Source organism: Aythya ferina (genome assembly GCF_964211825.1).
Source record: "Aythya ferina genome assembly, chromosome: 3".
In the NCBI taxonomy this organism is placed as follows: Eukaryota; Metazoa; Chordata; class Aves; order Anseriformes; family Anatidae; genus Aythya; species Aythya ferina.
This window is the reverse complement of record NC_140298.1, coordinates 71,082,974-71,103,997: the sequence shown is the minus strand read 5'-3', so window position 1 is coordinate 71,103,997 and position 21,024 is coordinate 71,082,974. Positions and strand designations below refer to the sequence as shown.

Below are 21,024 nucleotides of genomic sequence, written 5' to 3'. Positions count from 1 at the left end.
TTACTCCCTTAGGACCTTGGAGAATTACATATAAGGTACGCTGTTGCCTAAATTATTTATAACAGATCAAGAATCAAGAAAAACTGTCACAATTACTAATTTTTAAATGAAACTTTTATTTAAAGTGAAGAAAGAGGAATGGTTACCTTAACGTGTAAGCACAGAAACAAAACTTTACTCTGATGGAGTAGAATGACTTTATTTGCACTACTTGGTCGTTTATGATATTAAGATTTTAAAATTTAGTTTATATATAGCTCTTTAAAAAATAAAAAAGTATTTTCACCTAAATTTTGTACATAAAAGCAACTGCTGAGAAAGGGATAAGGAAAAAATAAATTATAGACTTAGTTGAATTCAAGTTACCAGACTTGATTCATTCAAAGCCTACTAGGATTTGTCAGTGACAATTATAAACTACATTTCCTTGTCAAGAACCAGCTCCTTAGAATCCACCACTGCAGCAAAATTTATTCACACACTGATTCAATAACGCACAGCACTTTCTAAAAATTAGGTGATTGTGTTTTACAGCACTCTGGCTACACCAGCAAATGCACACCTCATGATACAAATGGAGAAATTCATGCAAAGGAAGGCCACAAAGAGTGGCGAGAAGCTCGTGTTAGCATTTAAATTCCGGAACTGTATGTCTGTATTCTGCTTGGTGCCTTTCCCAGCCTCCTTTGGATGAATTTGTTCATTTTCTGGAGCCTTTGAAAAGAAGATATGATAACAAATGCTTTTGATAAATAAGAACAGTTCTAGAAGATCAAACAGGAGAAGCACACTTACAGGAATCCATGCTAATGAGTACATAACTACTTTCATGCCACCACAAATGCCACAAATCATGTCACACTGCCACATAAATCCTGGGCACATCATAGACCTGAGAAGCTGCTTTTTACTTTTTTTTTTTTTTAAAGCGTCTGAAATATATCAATATTCTCTTATCCAGCATTTTTTAGTTCCCCACATATTCACATAATACAGTAAAATAAAAAAATTAAGTGCATGGTTTTGATGTTAACCGAATTAGATAAAACGTGGGATTATCCTCAACTGGAAAGCCTATTTAAAAATTGATGCAAACGATGTAACAAAATGTTCTCTATTGAGTCAACTGCATGCCACACCAGCATTGCACACAATTTATTTTCTGTATTTTACTTTTATGAAGATTAATGGGCAACTGTTAGTTACCAATATCTTATGCATTGTTTTAGACAAATATCTCCTCATATTGTTGACAAGGACAAGATTTATGCTAACATACGAAACAAGAAAAGAAATATTATAATCCTAGAATGGCACCAACTCTGCGTCCCAAAGTTTTCAGGTACTAATTACAAAGGCAGCTATTCTGAAAACTCTGCTTTAAGCTACAAAATGTTTCATATACCATCAAGTTATCAATTGCTGACTCGCTATTTTCATCTTTTACATACTGGATGACATTTCATGAAATCATGAGATACGATAGTGAAAAATATATTTTAATACTTCCCTTTAAAACATAATTGATTTCATTTCAAAGGAACATCACTGAATTTTCAACAGTTTTCTAGACTGTTTAGATGACATGTCATGTTACCAAATTACTGTCTAAATAAGTAATCTTCTAATTTGTAATGCATCTCCTTAATGCTACACAAACAAATGTAAACGGAGCTCTTGGGTCTGGATGTTTATCGCTATGGACCCCACTGTAATGGAGTTATCCAGGGCCAGATCATAAGACATATTGTCACAATGACATAAAAACAGAGTCATCTGTGTGATGTATTGTTTCATATATTGTTTCTCCAACTCAAAACCATCCATCCTACCCATCCTTTCACGCTGGCTTGCAAAACTCAAATTGTATCTTCTTTCCAGAACCACTAAGGATTATGTATGGGGGGGCCAAAGGAATCGATTCACGAAGTTTTGGCAACGGTGTTGATAGCCACCATGACGTGACTGACCAGGAACCCCGTGAGCATTGGTATATGTCAATTTTGAAAGATGTTACCTGGAGTTTTCTGAGTCCTCCATTATTACAACAACCCAGCATACTCTAAACTAACTTCCCTAAACAACTGATTCCCTTCATTACAGTCACTCATCCTCCTATTATATATTTAGTTCATAATTCCCAAAACATTGTATCAGAGGAAAAAATAAGTTTAACTAAAATTAAGTGCATTAACTAAGTCCAGTTATATATTTTGAGCTGTTCTGAGATGGTGACAATGTAAACATTTTCACACAAAAAAAAACTTGCATATGTTTACCATGAGAAACATGCAAATTAAATTTCCATTATGAAACTAGTTTTTAATCTTAGAACTTTTCCATCCTAAATGGCTTCATATAGAATATGCATCTGGATATGTGAATGAATATTTACTCGTGAAAGTGTCAGTCACTGTATTTCTAACAGCAAGGCTGCTTATTTGCTCTGAAGTTAAACTTTACTGGGTGAAAAGTTGTAGTGCTTCCATGGTGTTGACCAAGAATATCAAATTTGGAAGAGAGGTTGCTTTGGTATCAGGGAAATGCCTCACACACGTCCTGTGAAGCATCACTCAAACCCAAGGAAGTTACAAGCCTCAGAAAAATCATTACCTAGACTGATAGTAGACTAAATATTATCCGTCTCCCAAAAGCACGAGTGGGCTGAGCGCAGACAATCCCCTTGGGATGGATTCGGCACGTTCTGCTGCAAGCTGCTGTACTTGGTTCTGCATGCACAGGGGCAGTGACAACAACCAACAGGCAATGGGGACCCCAACTCCCTCATGCCTCTGGTTTCTGACCAGAAGAGATCGTGAGATCCTCCACTGCTCTGAATTTTAGAGAGTCCCTATGCCTAGAGAGTCCAAGTCACTATGCCTAGGATGCAGTCTCCTGCTCTTGTAGGTATGACTTGTGTTCCCAGCTCCTATATATAAAACACTGTGTTTGCTTAGATTTTTTTATTTTTTTTTTTAAAAGCCAAAAGAAAACCTATCCTCCCTCAATTCTGCGGAGAAATAAGTTGTTGCACATGGTATGCCTGATTTCATTGCTTCTCCTGTACACACATGCACACCATGCTTGGAATTTACAGCAAATCTGTGTTAGCATTTGTTACGTTCAAAACCTCTGGGGAAAAAACAAAAAAAGCACACGTACTGGGCTTGATATAAAAACGTGCTCGTTAGGAATGCTACATTCAGCAACAATCCCTCAGTACTTGCTGTTTTTATATATTAAACTAACTTCTCAATCCATTTAACACATCCTTTCCAACACTGCGTGCCAATTTCTTAGTAGGAACAGTATGTACAAAAGTCAACCTTTCCTGCAAAATCAGGGAGACTGATTTCATTTAATTTCCTTTCTTTAGTCATCTACTCTATAAATCCAGAACCAGCTTTCCCAGTACTGTTTCTAGACTAAAATCCCACTGATTGCCTGCAGTTATACAGGTCCTGCATGTGGTTTATGCCCCCACCCCTTTTTTTTTTTTTTTTTTTTTGTAATATTGGCACATAGCAGCACTCTTTAGGGCTGTGGCATTTCTCTTGCACTCCAACACTGCCTTAAAATAAAAAAGCTAGCGGAGTTCTCAGCCTAGTTTTCCAGGCCTCCGATGGTTTGAAATATATTTTCAGACTATTTTTAACATGTTCTCTAATTACTAACAGATTGAAAGTTATTTATTATCCCTAGTGAAAAGAGTACTTCACTCAGCCTCCTCTAGAAGCAAGTATTTCTTGAAAAACCATTTCCCTTTTCCACATCATTATTAAAAGTTCAGCCACCTCCACTGAGAATAAACTAGTAATGTTCAGATAATATAAACCATACCAAAACTCCCATTTTATTCAACAAGCCTCATAGCTGAGCAGCAATGATATTTGTCCATGACCTTTAGTTTCTCTTCAATTTTCCTGCACTTCTTAACTACTTGCCATTTCGTCCTGTGTTACTGGATTTTGTTTTGACAGCGACACGGGACATACTTTTATTGCCTTTCTCCGTCTGGGTTTGTTTGTTTTTACATTTTCCACTTGGTTCTGGTCACACATTCCTTTTGCTTTTCAGAATTACTTTTCCTGAATGGTCAAATATGAAATTTTACCGTTTGGAAGTATCTTTTGGTTGCACTGAATGTGAGAAAATTATGGAGATTGGCCGTAGGCAACACAAATTTCTAGGTACATTCATCACTACAAGCTACCGTCAAGCTGCTCAAACCAAAATGACCTTGTACTGGCTGCAGTACATTTTATGCTAGAAAATTATCATTTGCAATTTCCAGGCTAATTACGTTTCACCATTTTCTGCATTTCATCTACAGCACAAGCTTCCCGTCCAACCATATATATTTTTTTTTTCTTTAAAGGCTTTTTATAGCAAAGTGCTCAAGAAGTAACGCACCTCGTTCTGTTGACATCAGGCTCCTGTCAGTACTACCCTCTTAAGTTTGTTAATTAGCACACTGATATGTATTCAAGAACCTTGTATTAATTAACTTTAGGGTAGGTACCAGTGTCTTTAACATTGCGTGCTGCCCTCCACTTCTTTCAGCCAGTCTATCCTTAAGCAAGCTGTAAGCACTGATTTCGCATTCCCATTTTATGAATTGCACCAAGAGGTTTCACTAATAGCAATTAAATGTCATCTTTCTCCATTAACGAGAACTTGATGTTCATCTTGCTTATCAGTTGGTCTTATCACTGATATGAAACCAACTGCAAATCTTGTTTTCAATTCTCTTGTCAAATGTTTAATTGGGTCTTAATGCACCAACTTTAAATTGCATTTATCGACCTAAGACACTTCGCTTGGGCTGCCAGTTAAGCACTTTCCCCGGTGCAAAATACCGTGTCCAGTCACAGGATCTGCCTTCCCATGGGACTCCATCCCCTCGCCCTTCACAAACGAGCCTGCAGATTCCCTCTAGCTGAAGCCAACAGTTAGAGCCCCTTCATTTTTGCCCCTCCATTTTATTTATTTTTTTTTCTGATCTTTTCATCCTGTCTTTGTCAACCTCAATTTCTTTTTCCTTAATAGCTTTGCTCATGATGCTACCAGCCCATGCACTACTTGGAACCACAAGCAGTATCAAAGACCTTATAGCTATGGCTCCTCAATTTTCAGCATAATCACTCCAAAAAACAAAAGGTGGGTCATCTATTACCCACCTACTTGAATACATACAAGTGTATTTACATGTCTTGTCATGGTGAATGTCTCCTGATTTTGAGGGCTTTTTTGGCAATGAATCATCGGTGATCATCTCCTGCATCCTACCTATTTTTCCTTTTCTTGTGGCATCCCTGGGAATGACTTCCATTCTGATCGTCAAAGATAGTGCACGCATCAATTTTTCCACCAAAGAAGATTTCATGAAAAAGGAACACGGCTTCATGGTTTGACAACTCATTTTTTCTTTTGCCTTTTAATAAGGAGTTTAAAGGCAGCAGGAAGAGCAAACAGCAACAGGGAGGAAACACAAACTAAAATTTCTCACGAGCTTTTTACCAGTTCTTAAAATTTTCCAGATTCTTAATCTCAAGGGCTTGATTCACTGACAGGATAAGCTTTCAAATGCAGCTTAAGCCAACAGGAATTCCTTATTGTTGCTATAAAATACCGTAAAAGTTTACGCTCATTAAAAAAAAAAAAAAAAAGAAGAGGAAACTGAAGCCACTCACTCAAATTTAACAAATGATTCTGAAGTTTGTGCCTTCAGCTCTCTATGCATGAAGTAAGCACAGAGATACCACCTTACCAATATACCAACATAGTATTTGAAGGCGTATCAGTGATCCCAAGAGAAATACTATGGCAAAACAAATAATTGTGCATAACAATTAACAGGATAAATGAGTAGATGTGTAGGCAAAGAACAAAAGGCATAGTCCCAAGGACTGAAGAAGCTGTTAAAGCAAACCATTTATAGTTTGCCCTGTGTTATTAGTTTTAAGAATAAAATCCAATAAATTCTCTAATTTCATTAGAGACTGTCATAATACATCTGCAGAAGGCTTCTGGAACGTAGAGAACATGAATTTCAAACCCTTGGTGATCAACATAATAACAATACTGCCAAATAATTTTAGTGTTTCGTAAGGATTGTCTTGTTCTAGGAGAAAACCAAGCAATTTAGCTCCATTAGACCAACTTATTCTGAAACCCTGGTGATAAATTCATCATCAACTTTCAGATCCAAAGTATTGGCTGCTGCCACATCAGCTACCAGGGCACATCTCCTTAGAAGCAACGTATCAACCCACTGAGGTACAGGAGGCATATATTGGGTTAAATAATTATACAAGTGATTATTTAATTATGCACACCACCTTTTTCTGATTTTTTAAGAGGCATAACAAAGAAGTCTCAAAACTTCTAGTGAAAAGCATGCTGTTCCACCCATGGCACACCTCCATTCTCACAAATGGCTGACTGGTTTTGCTCAACACTGAAAAGCTGCCAAGCCCAAAACCTACAGTCTGAAACATAATTACTTGGACAGAAATCCCACTGCTTATCACCTTAGTAGCTACAAGGATGCGAAAACAAGGTTATAATCAAAGGACTGGTCAACATCCTGAACAAATGCTGCTATCAGCCCAGCTTAGAGTTGTGATCACATAACAGTAACTTCAGATGTCAGTAGAAAGGTCATTGCAGTAAGACTCCCAGGGGAGTCTAACAGAATTTGGCAGTATTTAGAGAAATCTGGCAAATTTTAGAGGAAGTCTGGGACTAACCAGCCCCGATACAGTTAGTCAAAACTAAGGTATGCAACAGAGAAGAACAGCAGCACAGCGTTACTCTAGCGGTGTCAGGATTACTACTCCTTTGCTCAAGTGCCATCTACTTGCATCCCAAATTTTAAAAGCAGTATCTGAATGCTTTTTACATATGAATATGTTGTGACTACTATCCCAAGAATGCAAGCCCGGGCATATACTCTACTGAGATTTTTGAACACAATTTGAGATATAATTGAGAGTGAATTTACTGTATCATTAAAAAGGAAATTATTACTGTTCTTTTTAGTGTGTGTGGTTTTTTTCCCTTTTAAATTCAAAATATTTCTGCAAGTTAAAAAAGCCCCTTTAATCCAGTAAGATTTGGAAAAATAGCAAGTTTGTTTTTTGTTTTTTTTTTTAAAACTGTGAAAAGTCTGCGCGTTAACTGATCTAGATTTGACTGGGTACTCACTCTGTCACACAGCTCCTCAAATGTGAAGTCTGCAATGGTTCCACATGCTTTATTCAGCCTCAGCTCTCTGCCTTGCACTTTTAGAATCCTTGGTCTAGTTACTATGGGAACATGAACAAAGACTCAATCTTCTCTGGATAATTACTATAAAATTCATCTCTTACAGATAGGAAATGCATAGCTTGATGAATAATAGCACATGATTCAACACATAAATTAGACAAAATGCTGATACAATGACTGCCACTTGAGTGTGGCATCAACCCATATACAGCAATGGAACTTATTAATTGGTCAGTGGAGATTGGGCATTGTGTTCTAAATGTATTCTCTTTCAAGAGAAATTAACTTACGTACAATCATTTTGTTTCTGAGCCAGCTCATCAAACAACTTATCCATGACAGCCTCCACATCAGCTTCACTTGTGCTACAGTGAAAAGAATAATAGAATATGAAATTAATAACACTTGAAGCCAACATCAAACAGCTGCCTGAGCCTGCTTAGCTTTTTGCCCATAAAAAAGAGAACAGGATGTTATGCTCTAAATACAAACATTAGATTTAGAATACACTTAAAAGTAGAGAATATTAACTCTCAGGTAGATGATTCTGCCTTATTTGCATACACTGAAAGACTTCTGTGTTTTGAGCCGTTTCCAGTAATGAGGCAATACAGGCAGAGCAGATCCATTAACACTATGTGTACACAATGAGAAAAAAGGCTTCTGGCTCTATCTTGCATGCAAAATAAGAGCAAATAGACAAGGCAAGGCAGTCAAGCACCTAAAGAAGTATCCTTTGAAATTTCTGAGGGGACTTTTGAATTAAATATTGGAGCGGCTTTCTAAAGAAAGAAAAAAAAGTCAACTGATTGTATTAATCAAATTGTAAACAGCTTCTAAAATTAAACAGATTCAAAATGCCAGCATCAGTAATTGTATCAGTTTTATTTTTCCCCCTAGCCCACAAAATACTATTTAGGAAAAACTCAACCACGGACTGGGAAAATGTAAGATATCAGGTATAAAATGTACGTACTCACAGAAAAAGTTTATATTCAACTTATGGTACCATAAGAATTATAAATCAGTCCAGAGTGTTTTTTTGTCACAACGGCTTACAGGGCTGATCTCTCTGTGTCTTTCATTCTTTGAGAAGATGGATATTTCTAGCTGAGTTCAGAAGTTGAGAACAGCAAATTAAAGCTAAGCTACACAATAAACTAGAACTCAGACATCAGGTAATGCTTCAATGAAGTTTATACAACCCAATTTGGTTTGAAAAGTCTACCTTTGTGGATCATGGATGCAACCAAGTTATGTTGCTTCACACAGCTCTAGGCCTCCTCTAACTGACAAGTGATGATCAACACCTTACATAATTACCTTCCTCTTCATTAGGCCTTAATCACCTTAAAAATTTTAACAGTAGAACTGAAATAACTACTTTTTAACTCAAGATTTAATGAGAGCAGACAGAGGTTGCATTAAATAAAATATCTTCCAAAATATGTATGTCTCTCTTAACATTGATATTTCAGTGCTGCTTTCCTCTAAAAGTTAAAAAATAAAATGAAAAGGCACAGACAAGCCCAGAAGAAAAGCCATAAAGGAGGAAAAAAGAGTGCATGTGCGTCAGAGAGCATGCACCTGTGTACACATGTATCTATCAAAAAGTTTGATGGAAAGGCTGCAAGAAGAAACACCCAAGCATGATGTCGAGGTAGATATTTGCACCTAATTGCCAAGAAAGTTTGTTTTGAAAATACACACCTGAGCCCAAGATCAAGGAAGTTGCTTTGATCAGGAATCTCGTAATTACGTTACACTGATTGCTTTCGGATGAGTATGAAACAGCTTTAAGCAATCCTTAGATGCAACCCTTATTTTACATGAAGAAAAGGCTACACAGATTGTGAAGCAACATGAGGATTTAAAAAAATGATGATGATTACTGTAACCATCAGTAGCGAAACATACAGATATTGAACAAGATCATTTTCTTTTAGGGGAGGTACTGTGAAATAAATATTAAAAAAATCTGAAACAAAATATTATCTAGTAGCTAGTAAATCAAAAACAACACTCACTAAGCCAGCTCTGTACAGCTGAGAGCTTCAGTGAACAAGTCTGAATAGAAGAAGGAATGCAATTCCCTCAGAGAAAGGATGGACAATAAAGTAAGCATCTTATTTCTATTGGCAGCTACAGGATTCATCTTATTTTTTCACTGCTTCCTAATGAATTACATAATGAGTTCTAGAGGTAGTCAACAACTATCTAACGACAGAATACGTATCGAGTGAATGTCAGAGACTGGTAATAATTCTGTCCCGAGTTTTACAGCAGAACACTATGAAATAAATACTCAGGGCGCATACTGCTCCTGGGGCTTATTCACACATCCCTTCTCCTGTGATACGATGCTGTAGGTGCCACATTTCGCCTGTTACCTGCTAAAATCCACATATGCAGTCTTCCATTTCTTTAGAGTATGAAGAGTGAAGCAAGAAATATATGGTAAGGGCTCTCCAGAACTATCAAACTGAAGGCCACAAAGCGCAGCAAGCACGCTACGCAGAGCCTGAAGCAAGGACAGCCAAGTAGACATCGGAGGAAGAGCCATGGTGACCAACTCTGAGATAACAGTGGCTACAAACCGTATTTCGAAGATGTGACAGAAGTTAAAGACCTGTTGCAATTCTATTAAGCAGTACTGCTTCTTCCAGATGAAAAAGCACAACTTCCAGTTTTATTGTAAAGTGATAGGGGCATACTTCATTCCAAATATCCATGACACAGATGAAAATACTGCCCCTTTCTTAATGTGAGCATGATTTTAAACCAATATTGTACATTGGATTGAAGGATACCATGGTTATAAACCTCATTTTAAGCTATTTTCTGCCTTGCTCAGGTTGTTACTGCTTAAATAATACTGTAGCTTAAGAGCAAGTATGAGACAGAAAAAACGCATGCAATGCAAAGGTTTCAAAGAACTTATTAAAAAAGAGAAGATGCTCCTATTAAGCTGATAGATGTTGCAACCATAAGCACAACTCTGAATGTATTCCTTAAATACATTTGCAAATACAGAATAAAGTGCTAAAGAATTTTAGTCATGATAAACAGAAACAATGTCAAAATAGGTGGTGTGGTTTTTTTTTTAATCCATAGCACTGGAAACACCCAACATTAAATGAATCCTTGTCATTGGATTTCTATAAATACTTAATTACTTAAATACAATAAGGATGTTCTTCTATTATAAGAGAATTGTGCAATCTCTTACAAGAGGATATTCATTACTTTCTAACCATCTGTCACTTCAGTTCTCCAAACACCACACCTCCCCAAAAAATCTAATTAGTTTTTATTCAGTCACACATTATGAATGATGCTAGTGTGGATACTGAAAACGTAGTTTAATGAAGTTAATATCAAGGCATAATGGAAGGCGGTTTGCTGAACAAAATGGACCAGAAGGCAAAGAAAGGAAGAGTCACACCCTGCTAATTCTACCACACATTTTTCGTTTCCCATTGACTGGGAAATTATTGGCTAATAAGGAAAAAGAGGGCAAATACCGTATCATAGATCAACTTACAGGTAGTAAAGTTTTCCAGCAGCAGGAAGCACTCGTTTCCTGTAGTCTATTCCAGAATCAAGCTGGACTGTGCTGCAGTATTTCTACAAAGACAAAAAAAAAAAAAAAAAAAAAAGCTTTCCTCAAGCCAAAGCTGTATTTATTATCTTCTGCATTAGAGAGAAGGCACACTGCTGTGATAAGCTATCAGCGTGAATATCACCTACAAAACAGATTCAAGTCCACAAAATTGAAGACTCCTTTACATTTATTGAAGTAAAGAAAGAAGCTGAAAATTATTCACACAATCAAAGCAAAAAACAAGTGACAATTTTCAAAAGTCCATCAGCTAGAAAATGAATAGATTTGAGGAACAGTGAATGAAATGAGAGTGGGATTTACTCGTTCTCTCTGGGTAGTACTTTGGTGGGGGGCAGGAATTAGAAATAATTATTTTGGCATTAAAGAACATAAATTTAGAAAAATAGGAGCAATAAACATTTAAGATCCAAATTCTAGCAACAGAGATGACAAACCACAACTTTTTCAGCTAAAATTAGTTATAATCTTTTCCTTCCACTAAAAATACAAAATTTATGAGTCAAACATCAAAAGATGTGAACCACGCCAAATCTTGCTACAAAATCGACTGAAGTAGAAAGGGGAATAAGTAAAGCTACCAAAAAGGTTTTGTTCTGCTTTTGTAATGTTTGCATTGATTCAGAAAAGAACTTTTTAAAAATTAAAACAACAAGACCTGTAAGTTTATGATATAGATGTCCCTGAATCCTCACAACAATTGCTTCTGTCTAAAACAAAACAAAAACAGAAACCAGCTGTGCTAAACTAAAGGGTGGTAGGATTTTTTTGGTTTTGTTTTGTTGTGTTTTAATTCAAGGCCTTGAAGTTGAGAACGAAATTCTCACTAACCCCAGAGTTATCAATATTTTACACCCTCTAGCAAAAGGAATCTCTCTGCTTCTCTGTTATTACTACTGCCAACATACACAACTGCTGGCTGTTATACAACCACAAGCAAAAGAAGATGTAAAGGAAAGGGAGGAAAAGTTTAAATATTTCAGAAGGTACACCTCTATCACCAATTTAATTAAAGCAATCCAATTTCTTTTTTGTAGGTAATTCAACATCAGAGTTCTTTGAGTTCAAGGTCTGTGAATTATTAGAGTCGATTGCTAGAATTCACTAAATTATTCTGCATCTTCACTGCACTGTGAACTGCCCGTCTATTTTTAATATTCTCATTAGAGATTTCATATTCTGTGTCAAATTTTTTAAAACCTCCTTGAGGCTTTTCAAATATCAAAATTGGAAATGTCAAATCTCATTTACAGCAACTACATTGCAGAGACATCCTTACACTTTAGAAGAAGTATCAGTGATTTCAGTAACAATGTCCCTTTTAAATAATTGTATTGCGTAGGACTTATTGATTACAAATATCTGCAGGAGTAACTGTGATGATTCACTGCACTAATTTTTTGCCTTTGGCAATTGCTGAGGATTCTGTACTTATTTTAAACCTTCAACAGATCTGCAGAGATACACAGCTAGACAACGATGTTGAAAAAATCATCCTGAAAGCACAGAAACCCAGGAAAATCCATATATTTTAATTCTGGTAAGTGAAAGAGCCATGCTAATCAAATCATTTTGTTGGGCTAAGGCTAGTGCAAACACAATAGCACCGGTGCTACAATATTATTACAATCTATTCCGTTTCTTTTGGTGAGAGCTTACAAAGGAAAAGAGTAAAAGCAGAAAAAAAAAAAGTTCCAGAGGCATGTTATAACACGCACAAGGAAGGGAAGATGTTTGTGTTTTGCTTCAGCATCAGTCTGGCAGTCAAGGTTAGAAACAAGATTGTTGAAATTTCACAGCAAAGCTGGCACACTTAGCTTTTCCTTGCCAGGCAGTGATGCTGGGCATCTTGCTGTCTAACACTTCGTTTTTCCAAAGTATTACATTAACTAAAGTACTATTTTTTTCATATTAGCAGGAATTAAATACTACTACAGAATGTAGTACGTGGGTGGTTATTTAGAATAACTTTAGATACTCTGATATTTAGCAATGTTGTTTAATTTAGCAATGCTGTTTAATACCTTTTTTCTTCCTGGAAACAACAGACAGTATTTTTTGTATGAATTTAGCCTCGTCTCGTTGGCCTTCAAGGCAGGTTTTCACACCGTACCACTCCTTCAGGGTGCTGTGCTGCACACAGAGTGAAGAGTGAATACAGAACACATCCTTAAGAGCGTTGTGTGATTTAGTATGCCTGAAGAACAAAGTGCACCTTTTTACAGCTGGTATAAATTTCTTGTGCTGATATTTACAGTGGTGCTTGCAGCTCAGCTGCTAATGACTGCTGTGTCAGGCAGACATCCTGCACGCTCGAATACAGAGCAACATTGGGAAAAGCTGCACAGGCCACTAAGGCTTGCTGAAACACTTATAAGCACTCAGTGCTACACTATATTTCAGTCTACTTGCCTTCTGCTTCCAAGCTTAAGGCTCCTCAAACGCAGTCACAGTCTTTTATCACTCGTGATGTAACATCACAGTGAATGAGCTCTGGAGGTAAGAACTGCAGACATCAATGCTATTGATATAGCTGTGAAGTAGATGCATTTCTTCTGTCTTTCTTCCCTTTTCTCATTATTCAAAATAATTAGTATTATCAATATTCAGGAAAAATCACTATCATTAGTGACGCTAGTTAAGAGCCTGTATGCTTAAAAGCTTATTATGATTTTGGGCTGTATTTTAAGCTACAAGCAGTTGCCTAAATGAAACGTATTACTTCTTCCTCTAAACCTTCTAGCATGTTATTGTAGGCATACAATTAATTCTAATGTGATGTAACATTACATAGTTTATCTGGAAAATATTTCTTAGATATTCTGGGCTATGTATATACCTTTCATCCAGAAAAGCAACAGCAGCATTTAGTTCAGAGAGACAGAAAATATAGTTATTACAGTCCTATTGATGGTTTGCTTTCTTAGGAGGCCTAGGTCAATTTAACAAAACAAGGTAAAAAAAACACAATTCTAATATACAACAGTTTCCTGTAACACCTGGTATAAACATAGATGTAGGGGGCTGGTAACTGGAACTTTTGAAAGATGGAAAGTGTTGAGCATTTTACTGTCTTACTCTTTGTATGGTCTTAAATAAATATATATGTATTTGGGGTGGTGGTGGTTGTTGTAATTTTGTCCTGTCTTTCAAACACAATTTTGTCTTCCATTTTTCAAACTAGCATTCTCTTTCAAATCTTGCTTTATATTTTACTTGGTAATGAGTAAAAAAAATATGCTAAAGATTCAGTCCCCAAAACCACTGACTTGGACCTCCAAGCCAGTTTTTTCTCCCCCATGCAGACTGCTGCTCTGCTCATCAGTGTACTCCAACCACTGTCTACCAATCCATGTTCTACATAGACAGAAAAACACAAGAACTTCCTAGCCCTTCTATAAGTTCATGCAAATAAGTATCTACCGCTGCTTGCAATTAATTATTTTTAGTGAAACATTTCAAAGCTCACAATTATGGTGTTAGGCACTGTATTATGTAAATATACATACTGAGTATATATACTCAGCTTGTGCGCCGCAGAAATGGTGTGGTAACAGCACCAGTGGGCTACAGGGCTGTTAGGGGAGGATTGCCCATGCCACCAGGCAGGAGCAGCAGCGTTTCTCATCCAGGTTGAGAATGTTATGGTAAATGTTAAATGGTAAAGGTTGTTCTAAAGGGGGGGATCAGCACTTGGTGAGCCTTCACTCAAAGCCAGAGTCAAAAAGGTCACAAAGAAGCTATGCACAGAGCAGAGATCTGAAAGTTTTCCCTTTTGGGGTTTCCTTTGTAGGCAATGCTAGCCACCCAGGTTCTTTGTTTCTGTACTTGTACACATTCACTTATCTGTTTCACCAGAGCACACACGGCAAAACATTTATATTTGTCAATGCTTTAGACAGGAAAATAAAACATGCTAAAAACATCATATTCTTCAAAGCTAAAAACTTTAAATATCAGAATTGCAAAAATGAAAGCATAGATTCGTGGTTGCACAGCACGGAGAAACAAATCCTGCTCACAGCTACACGAATGAACTACTGACTGTCATACAGGACACGTGAGTACCATGATGCATTTTCTCTCCCCTTTGTAGGTGCCAACAACACTATACTCCTCTATTATGGAATTAGGGAAAAAAAAAAAACACAATACTACCATTCACAAATCCTAAAAATTCTTATTAAAAAAAAAGTAGGCTTCTCTACTTTGTACCCTTAGTTTTCCTGTAGCATGGAAAAAACCCTGATAGCATTACATACAGAAGTTCTGGTTTCTCCCTCCGTCTTCAGACTAACTTCTCCAGCACTGAACTGATTAAACCCTACAGATGTGATTGCATCCTCACACTCATTAATCACCACCACGGAATCCTAATCAACAGCCAAAGAACTAACCAGCATCCTCAGATTGTTAGTACTTAATTGTCAAAGCCACAATTGTAATTATTGGTTTACTTTTTTTTAAGGCTGAGATTTAAAATTACAAATTTCATTTACTTGGGCTAAATTTCTACTTTTCTTTTGAAATAAACACTTAAAATCAAAGCTACAGCTCATCTAGTCTCTTCCTGTAGAACCATTTTCAGTTTCCAACAGATTTTCTATTCCACTGAGATATTTCAAGTCTGACTTACCCTATTCAATTCAAATGCATAAAATTAATTAGTCATACAACTTATTTTGAAGTCATTTATGTATTTATGTATACAAAGAACAAATACAATTACAAAATTGAAAACGCAATTAGTAAGTTAAAAATACAACATGATCGTGCACTCATTTCTACTGAAGTGGCAGAAAAACTTTTTATTCCAGACGGAAAAAAGACAAAGCCTCGAGGCTCAACTTGAGACAGAACACCTCAAATGACTGTCTTCAGATGCAATAGATAAAATTAGACTTTGTGTATGAAGTTATTAAACATAGACTGATGTGAATACGTTTTTCTTCCTATGAGCACCTCTAATGACTCTGTTGCTGCATTCCTGAGTAGTAACTATTAAAATAGTTAAACTACTCCAGAACATAAAATAAATGACAAGGCAGATTCTTAAGTACAGGAACAAATTTTTCTGAAAACTTCAAAAGACAGTCAAAGTTAGATGGATAACCTGCAATTTATCATGTTTGTTTCCCCATGTATCACAAAAATAAAAATCTGAAATGCCAGCAAATGGCCTTAGGGTCCATGAAGGATGCTGTACTAAATGCAAGGTGTGCCTGTCAACTGAAATATTGTGATCAGCTCAAAACCCTTGATAATGCAGGTGAGAAAATATGCACTGGCACAGGTCACTCAGAGGAGCTGTGGCTGCCCCAACCCTGGAGGTGCTCAAGGCCAGGCTGGATGGGGCTTTGAACAACCTGGTCTGGTGGGAGGTGTCCCTGCCCATGGTGAGGGGTTGGAATTGGATAGGGTTTAAGGTCCCTTCCAACCCCAACCACCCTATGACTATGAAATCTCTCAATTTTATTTAAGATCACTGTAAGTCAATGCAATCGTCATTCCCTGCTTTGAGTTTTAATGGCACAAAAAACATACAAAAGCATACGCATTGTCCTGCTGACCTACAGGATCACACAAACCCTACCTGAGGACCCCCCCAGAGGCTGTAGGGTGACAGAGGCTTAAGAGTGATTCATCCTGGGATGAGCATTACTCACCCAGCTATTTCCACACCTGCCAAACATCCTCAGCCTTTCCTGAGGTCTTCCGTTACGGCTAAGTGAGAAGTGCAACTTCTAACCACTCTTTCTGAATAGAACAAATTATACCTTCCACGCAGGTATCATCCCTTTTCAGAGGTATCATCAGCATCTAATTCTTTATATTAGCTTATATCCAGAAAAAAAAACAAACCAAAACAAAACAGCAACCAACCCCTACCTGTCTTCCTGATTTGGTCTCCATTAATAATATGGAGAATCACTAATATTCCTTCCCTCCATCAAACCCGAAAATAATGCAATTGTTAATTGGCAATCACTCTTCTCATATACATCCATCCATCCAGAAAGAGAAAAATCTCACATCATACAACATGTGGACACCATGAGAGTCCCAGCCAGCAACAGAGGAAGAGCTTCTCAGGTCAACAAAGCTCACGACAATTACCTATTTTTTCTGTTAATTGACTTTACCTCGTGCCAAATCATCCACTAGAATTTTATTTGTTTGTTCTTAAAATTCTTTCTTAAGTGATTTCAAGAAAAAGGTTTCTCCAGAGCATTACAACGAGCATTTTCTCAAATGATTCGTAACTGTGGTGGAAGAAGAATCCTCTCCAGCCAAAACGCAGCGTGTCATGAAATATATGGTTTTGGGCCTACAGGATGCACTGTAGGCTTTAACCTTGGCCTAGCCTCAAAGTTATCAGCAAGTGGCGATCACCAGCACGTTTCAGAAGATGAAACTGGTCTGACTGGGCCTCAGGAGATGGGCTGGAGGCCAGATGGAGCCTGCCTTCCCTCCACAGCCTGCTGAGAGAAGCACAAGAAACGCGTGCAGTGTTTCCTTGCTCGGGCTCAGCTCCTCAAGAAAACCAGCCAGTAGTTACAATCAAGCACGGTACAGATGAAGGACCTTCAACGCTTGCTTAAAATTGGTCTTGTTAAAAATAAATCTGTTTTGTAAGACGTCTAACTTTCGCCTATACAGGCTCATGGGAGTGAGATAGACTTGGGAGAAGGAGAAAGAGAATCGTCAGGTATTTTGAGAGGGATAAAAACTTGGTTGGAGCACTGTTGGGTATGCATACAGTTTTTGTCTTCCTGTTCACATGTTGTTGAAACAGTAGACTTCAAAGAAAATGTCAATGAATCCTCATAAGCACTATACATGACCTCTGGGGTAATTAGCAATCATTCAAAAGCAACAAGACTAAAATGTTCTATTCTTTATTACTGTCAGCTCTTGTCTTGATCAGCATTTTAATAAAGATGGTTCATTGCTAAGACAGTTTCATGAATCAGTCATAATTACATTCTGACACGCAGTGAATAGTAAAGCAAAACTAAATATCACTTCATCAACCTTTCTAACCTTTATGCAAGTATTAACTGTAAATAATTTTTACACAATCTTACAACAGAAAATCTGCATATTTCTTAGCTTTGTACATTCTCTACCCTAACTGAATTTCCTGTGACCTATACCTGGAAAAAAAAAAACCACCTACAATCAGGCATAATTACTTAGTCTTGCATGATATTCAGGTGTTGCCTTTCACAGATCAAATCAACTTCAAGTACAAAAGCCTACTTGTTCTGTAAAAATAGTGCAGTGCTTTAAGGGGTTAATTTTTTTTTTTATTTTTTTTTTTTAAAGTCTCTTTCCCATATTCTTCATTACCTGCAATAACAAAACACGGGAAATTGCTACAATAGCCTTAGGCACATCATGCTTGTTCCAAGTTTAAACACTGCAAAAAAAATTGAGGAACAATTTCAAAATGCCACCCAAGTGTAGTGTATAGTGTCAGTGCAACTAATCGTGCTTAGGTTAACTCCAGAACACAAACATTTCCTTTGAACTATTTTTAAATGGACACGGCACAAAGCTCTAGGAAGTCAAATACTGACAAATAAAATTTGTAAAACGTCTTACGCTTGTGACAGGAACACATCAAACCTTAAACCAAGAGTTTGGCAGAGGTAGCATTGAGATGAAGTTTATTCAGTGAAAGTTGCACGAGTTTACATTACAGCCCTCAAAACTTCACCAACTAAGAAACCTCCCGATTCTTGCTACCGCAAGGAACATAAGATCCATTGTACGGCTTTTCAATAACTTATTTTAACATCTATCTATAAATCAGCTACCCCCTAAGAGGAAGAAAAATAGACAATTAACTTGTAAAATAATGCTGCATGAATACAGACAGAGACTCTTAAAACGCATTGTTGGGTGAATAGTATTTCAGATATTCAGACAAAAGTACAAGAATTCAGGAGGTACAGATGTGGCAGTGCTGAGTAGGAGACAAGTAGTCTCTCCTTTTTCTAGTCAGGGAACAGAAGAATGGCAAAAAGTAAACTTGCATGCAGTAAGTATTACACTCTCCATTTCGCATTGCTTAGAAAAAAAAAAAAAAGTCCTTGCAGAGTAAGGATAAAGAAATTACTGTTAAAAAAATAAATTCTGTTTTGCTAAAGAACCAAAATGACTGTAACTTTCAATCTGCTAATAAACAAGCCTTGCTGTTCTGAGAAAAACACAAAGCCAAAAGTTCCCTCTGAGTTTATAACGTTATGTTTCATAAGCTAAGGGTCAAATTCACCTCAGTGTGTGTACTTCATTGAAATTTTACCCTGAAGTTATTTGTCTAAGATTTCTTTTTTTTTGCTGCTGTTTTTCTTTTTAACGTTTGATTTGTATTTCTTTTCCCAGTATTAGCCTTTGCTCCTGCCAGAACTGTTGGCAGGCAGGGAAGAAGAAAAAAAAAAAAAGACTAGTATTGATTTACGAAACTCGATTTCTCAGAATAAGAAAAAAATGCGATTAAAGAGCTAAACAAAGGCTAAAGATGGCTTACGCTTAGCTCCGATGAGGTCTACTACCTCATTACCAACAACTGAAAACTTCTGATGCATTTTGTTTCAAGGGAATCCAAAAGTCCTTGCTGTAAAGCAGACTGGGGGGTGTAGAGTCCATTCACTCTTTCTGTATCACGACCATTATGCGAGAAGTATAAAACACTGCCTTTATGCTGCCAAACCACAATGACTCTTCTTACATCAAAGCATTTTCGCCACTAGGGTTTTTTTTCTCCGAAATTTATTCAAGCCAAGGGCAGGGAGACAACAATTCAAACACGCTAATTACACCTAATTATCTATTCCTTTTTTTTTTTTTTCCACCAGCTTCGGCCAGTGTTATTTGCTATCTGGGTTTCTCACAACCTCCTCTTGCCCTGTCCATCCAGCTCAACAGCGAAGTCTTTGAAGAAAACAGTTGTGGCTTCTTAGAATTTTAACAATATAAAGGTTCAACTCAAATTAAATTATTCTATTATTAGTTTTGACACATTTATGTGTTAAATATGAAGGCCGCTTGGTTAATTTGGCAAATTCCTCACATCTCTTCATGGCTAGGATTGCTGGTAACACCCTCTTGTAGGAGCTTCTCCTCATGCTTTCTTTTCATGATCTAAATGAAATGTTTATTGGATTAAAGTTCTTCTCTGCAGACCTCCACGGTGGCCTGTGACAAAGAGCTTAAAAGCTTTATTAATTGGCTCGGGCTTTTTTTTTTTTTTTTTTTTTGGGGGGGGGGGGGGAGGCAGGACCTCATTTCACATTACATCACAAGCAAATAAAACTGCCACGTGTAATTAGGCTAATTTACCCTGATACAGCAGGAATCAACTATTCCATATCTACGATATGCTTTGGTTTACTGATTTTAATCAAAGAGCAAACCAGCCAAGCAAGAGCTTGGGAAACAACAACAATTAAAGGAAGTGAGGAGGCAGGGAGCCTCGCACCGAGCTACAATAGGAAATATTTTATCCTTTGATCAAGTTTTGGTCAGCATCTAAATAAACTGTCTAGAGATTATGTGTGCACACGTGTGTTTAAGGCAGTCATAGAAAGTAAACAAACTGAACAGCTCAATATTTGCAGAGCACACTAAAGCAATAGGCTCGTTATAAAAATACTGTAGCAGTGAAGTGCTTTACACCGATAATTCAAGCAACACTCATGTTTACATTTAAAACAGACAAACTCTGAAGGCTGGATGCAGAACAGGCTGATAACTTCTACTCCGACACCTTGCTTTCAAAATACAACATTTTGTTAGTTAAGTCTTACAAATTTGTCACACAAATTACCCATAAATGACAGTGATGTTCGGCACGAAAATACTTGCAATCATGCTATATTTTCTATTTTTATATGTTTAATTAGGTACACTTCACAAAAGATGAATGCTTCTATTACTTGCAAAGAGAGAGAGAGAGAACAAGAACAAATGCTCCTTCTACTTAGGAGTTTGCTTGGTTACATACTAAGAAGGGAAACAAAAGGCCTAACATCTTCAGTAATGAAAAAGTCAATTGATAGGCGAAGCCATCACAATATCAAAGGATTAATCCCAGCAATTCTGACTCAGGTGACAGTTCACAG

The 21,024-nt window shown here is 37.0% G+C and overlaps 1 protein-coding gene across 2 annotated transcripts in view; it reads right to left on the bottom strand.

Annotated features, from left to right (window-relative positions):
• AFG1L (AFG1 like ATPase) overlaps positions 1–21,024 on the bottom strand; it is a 62,686-nt gene that overhangs the window by 11,606 nt on the left and 30,056 nt on the right. Inside the window, exons 8-10 of one of the 2 annotated variants that reach the window (XM_084512602.1) lie at positions 10,817–10,899; positions 7,567–7,637; positions 7,210–7,310 (exon numbers count right to left, since the gene is read on the bottom strand). The exons of the other annotated variant lie outside the window; for it this stretch is intronic. Coding sequence (XP_084368728.1) covers positions 7,210–7,310; positions 7,567–7,637; positions 10,817–10,899 — 255 coding nt within the window. The remainder of the gene's footprint in view (positions 1–7,209; positions 7,311–7,566; positions 7,638–10,816; positions 10,900–21,024) is intronic. 2 annotated transcript variants of the gene reach the window in all.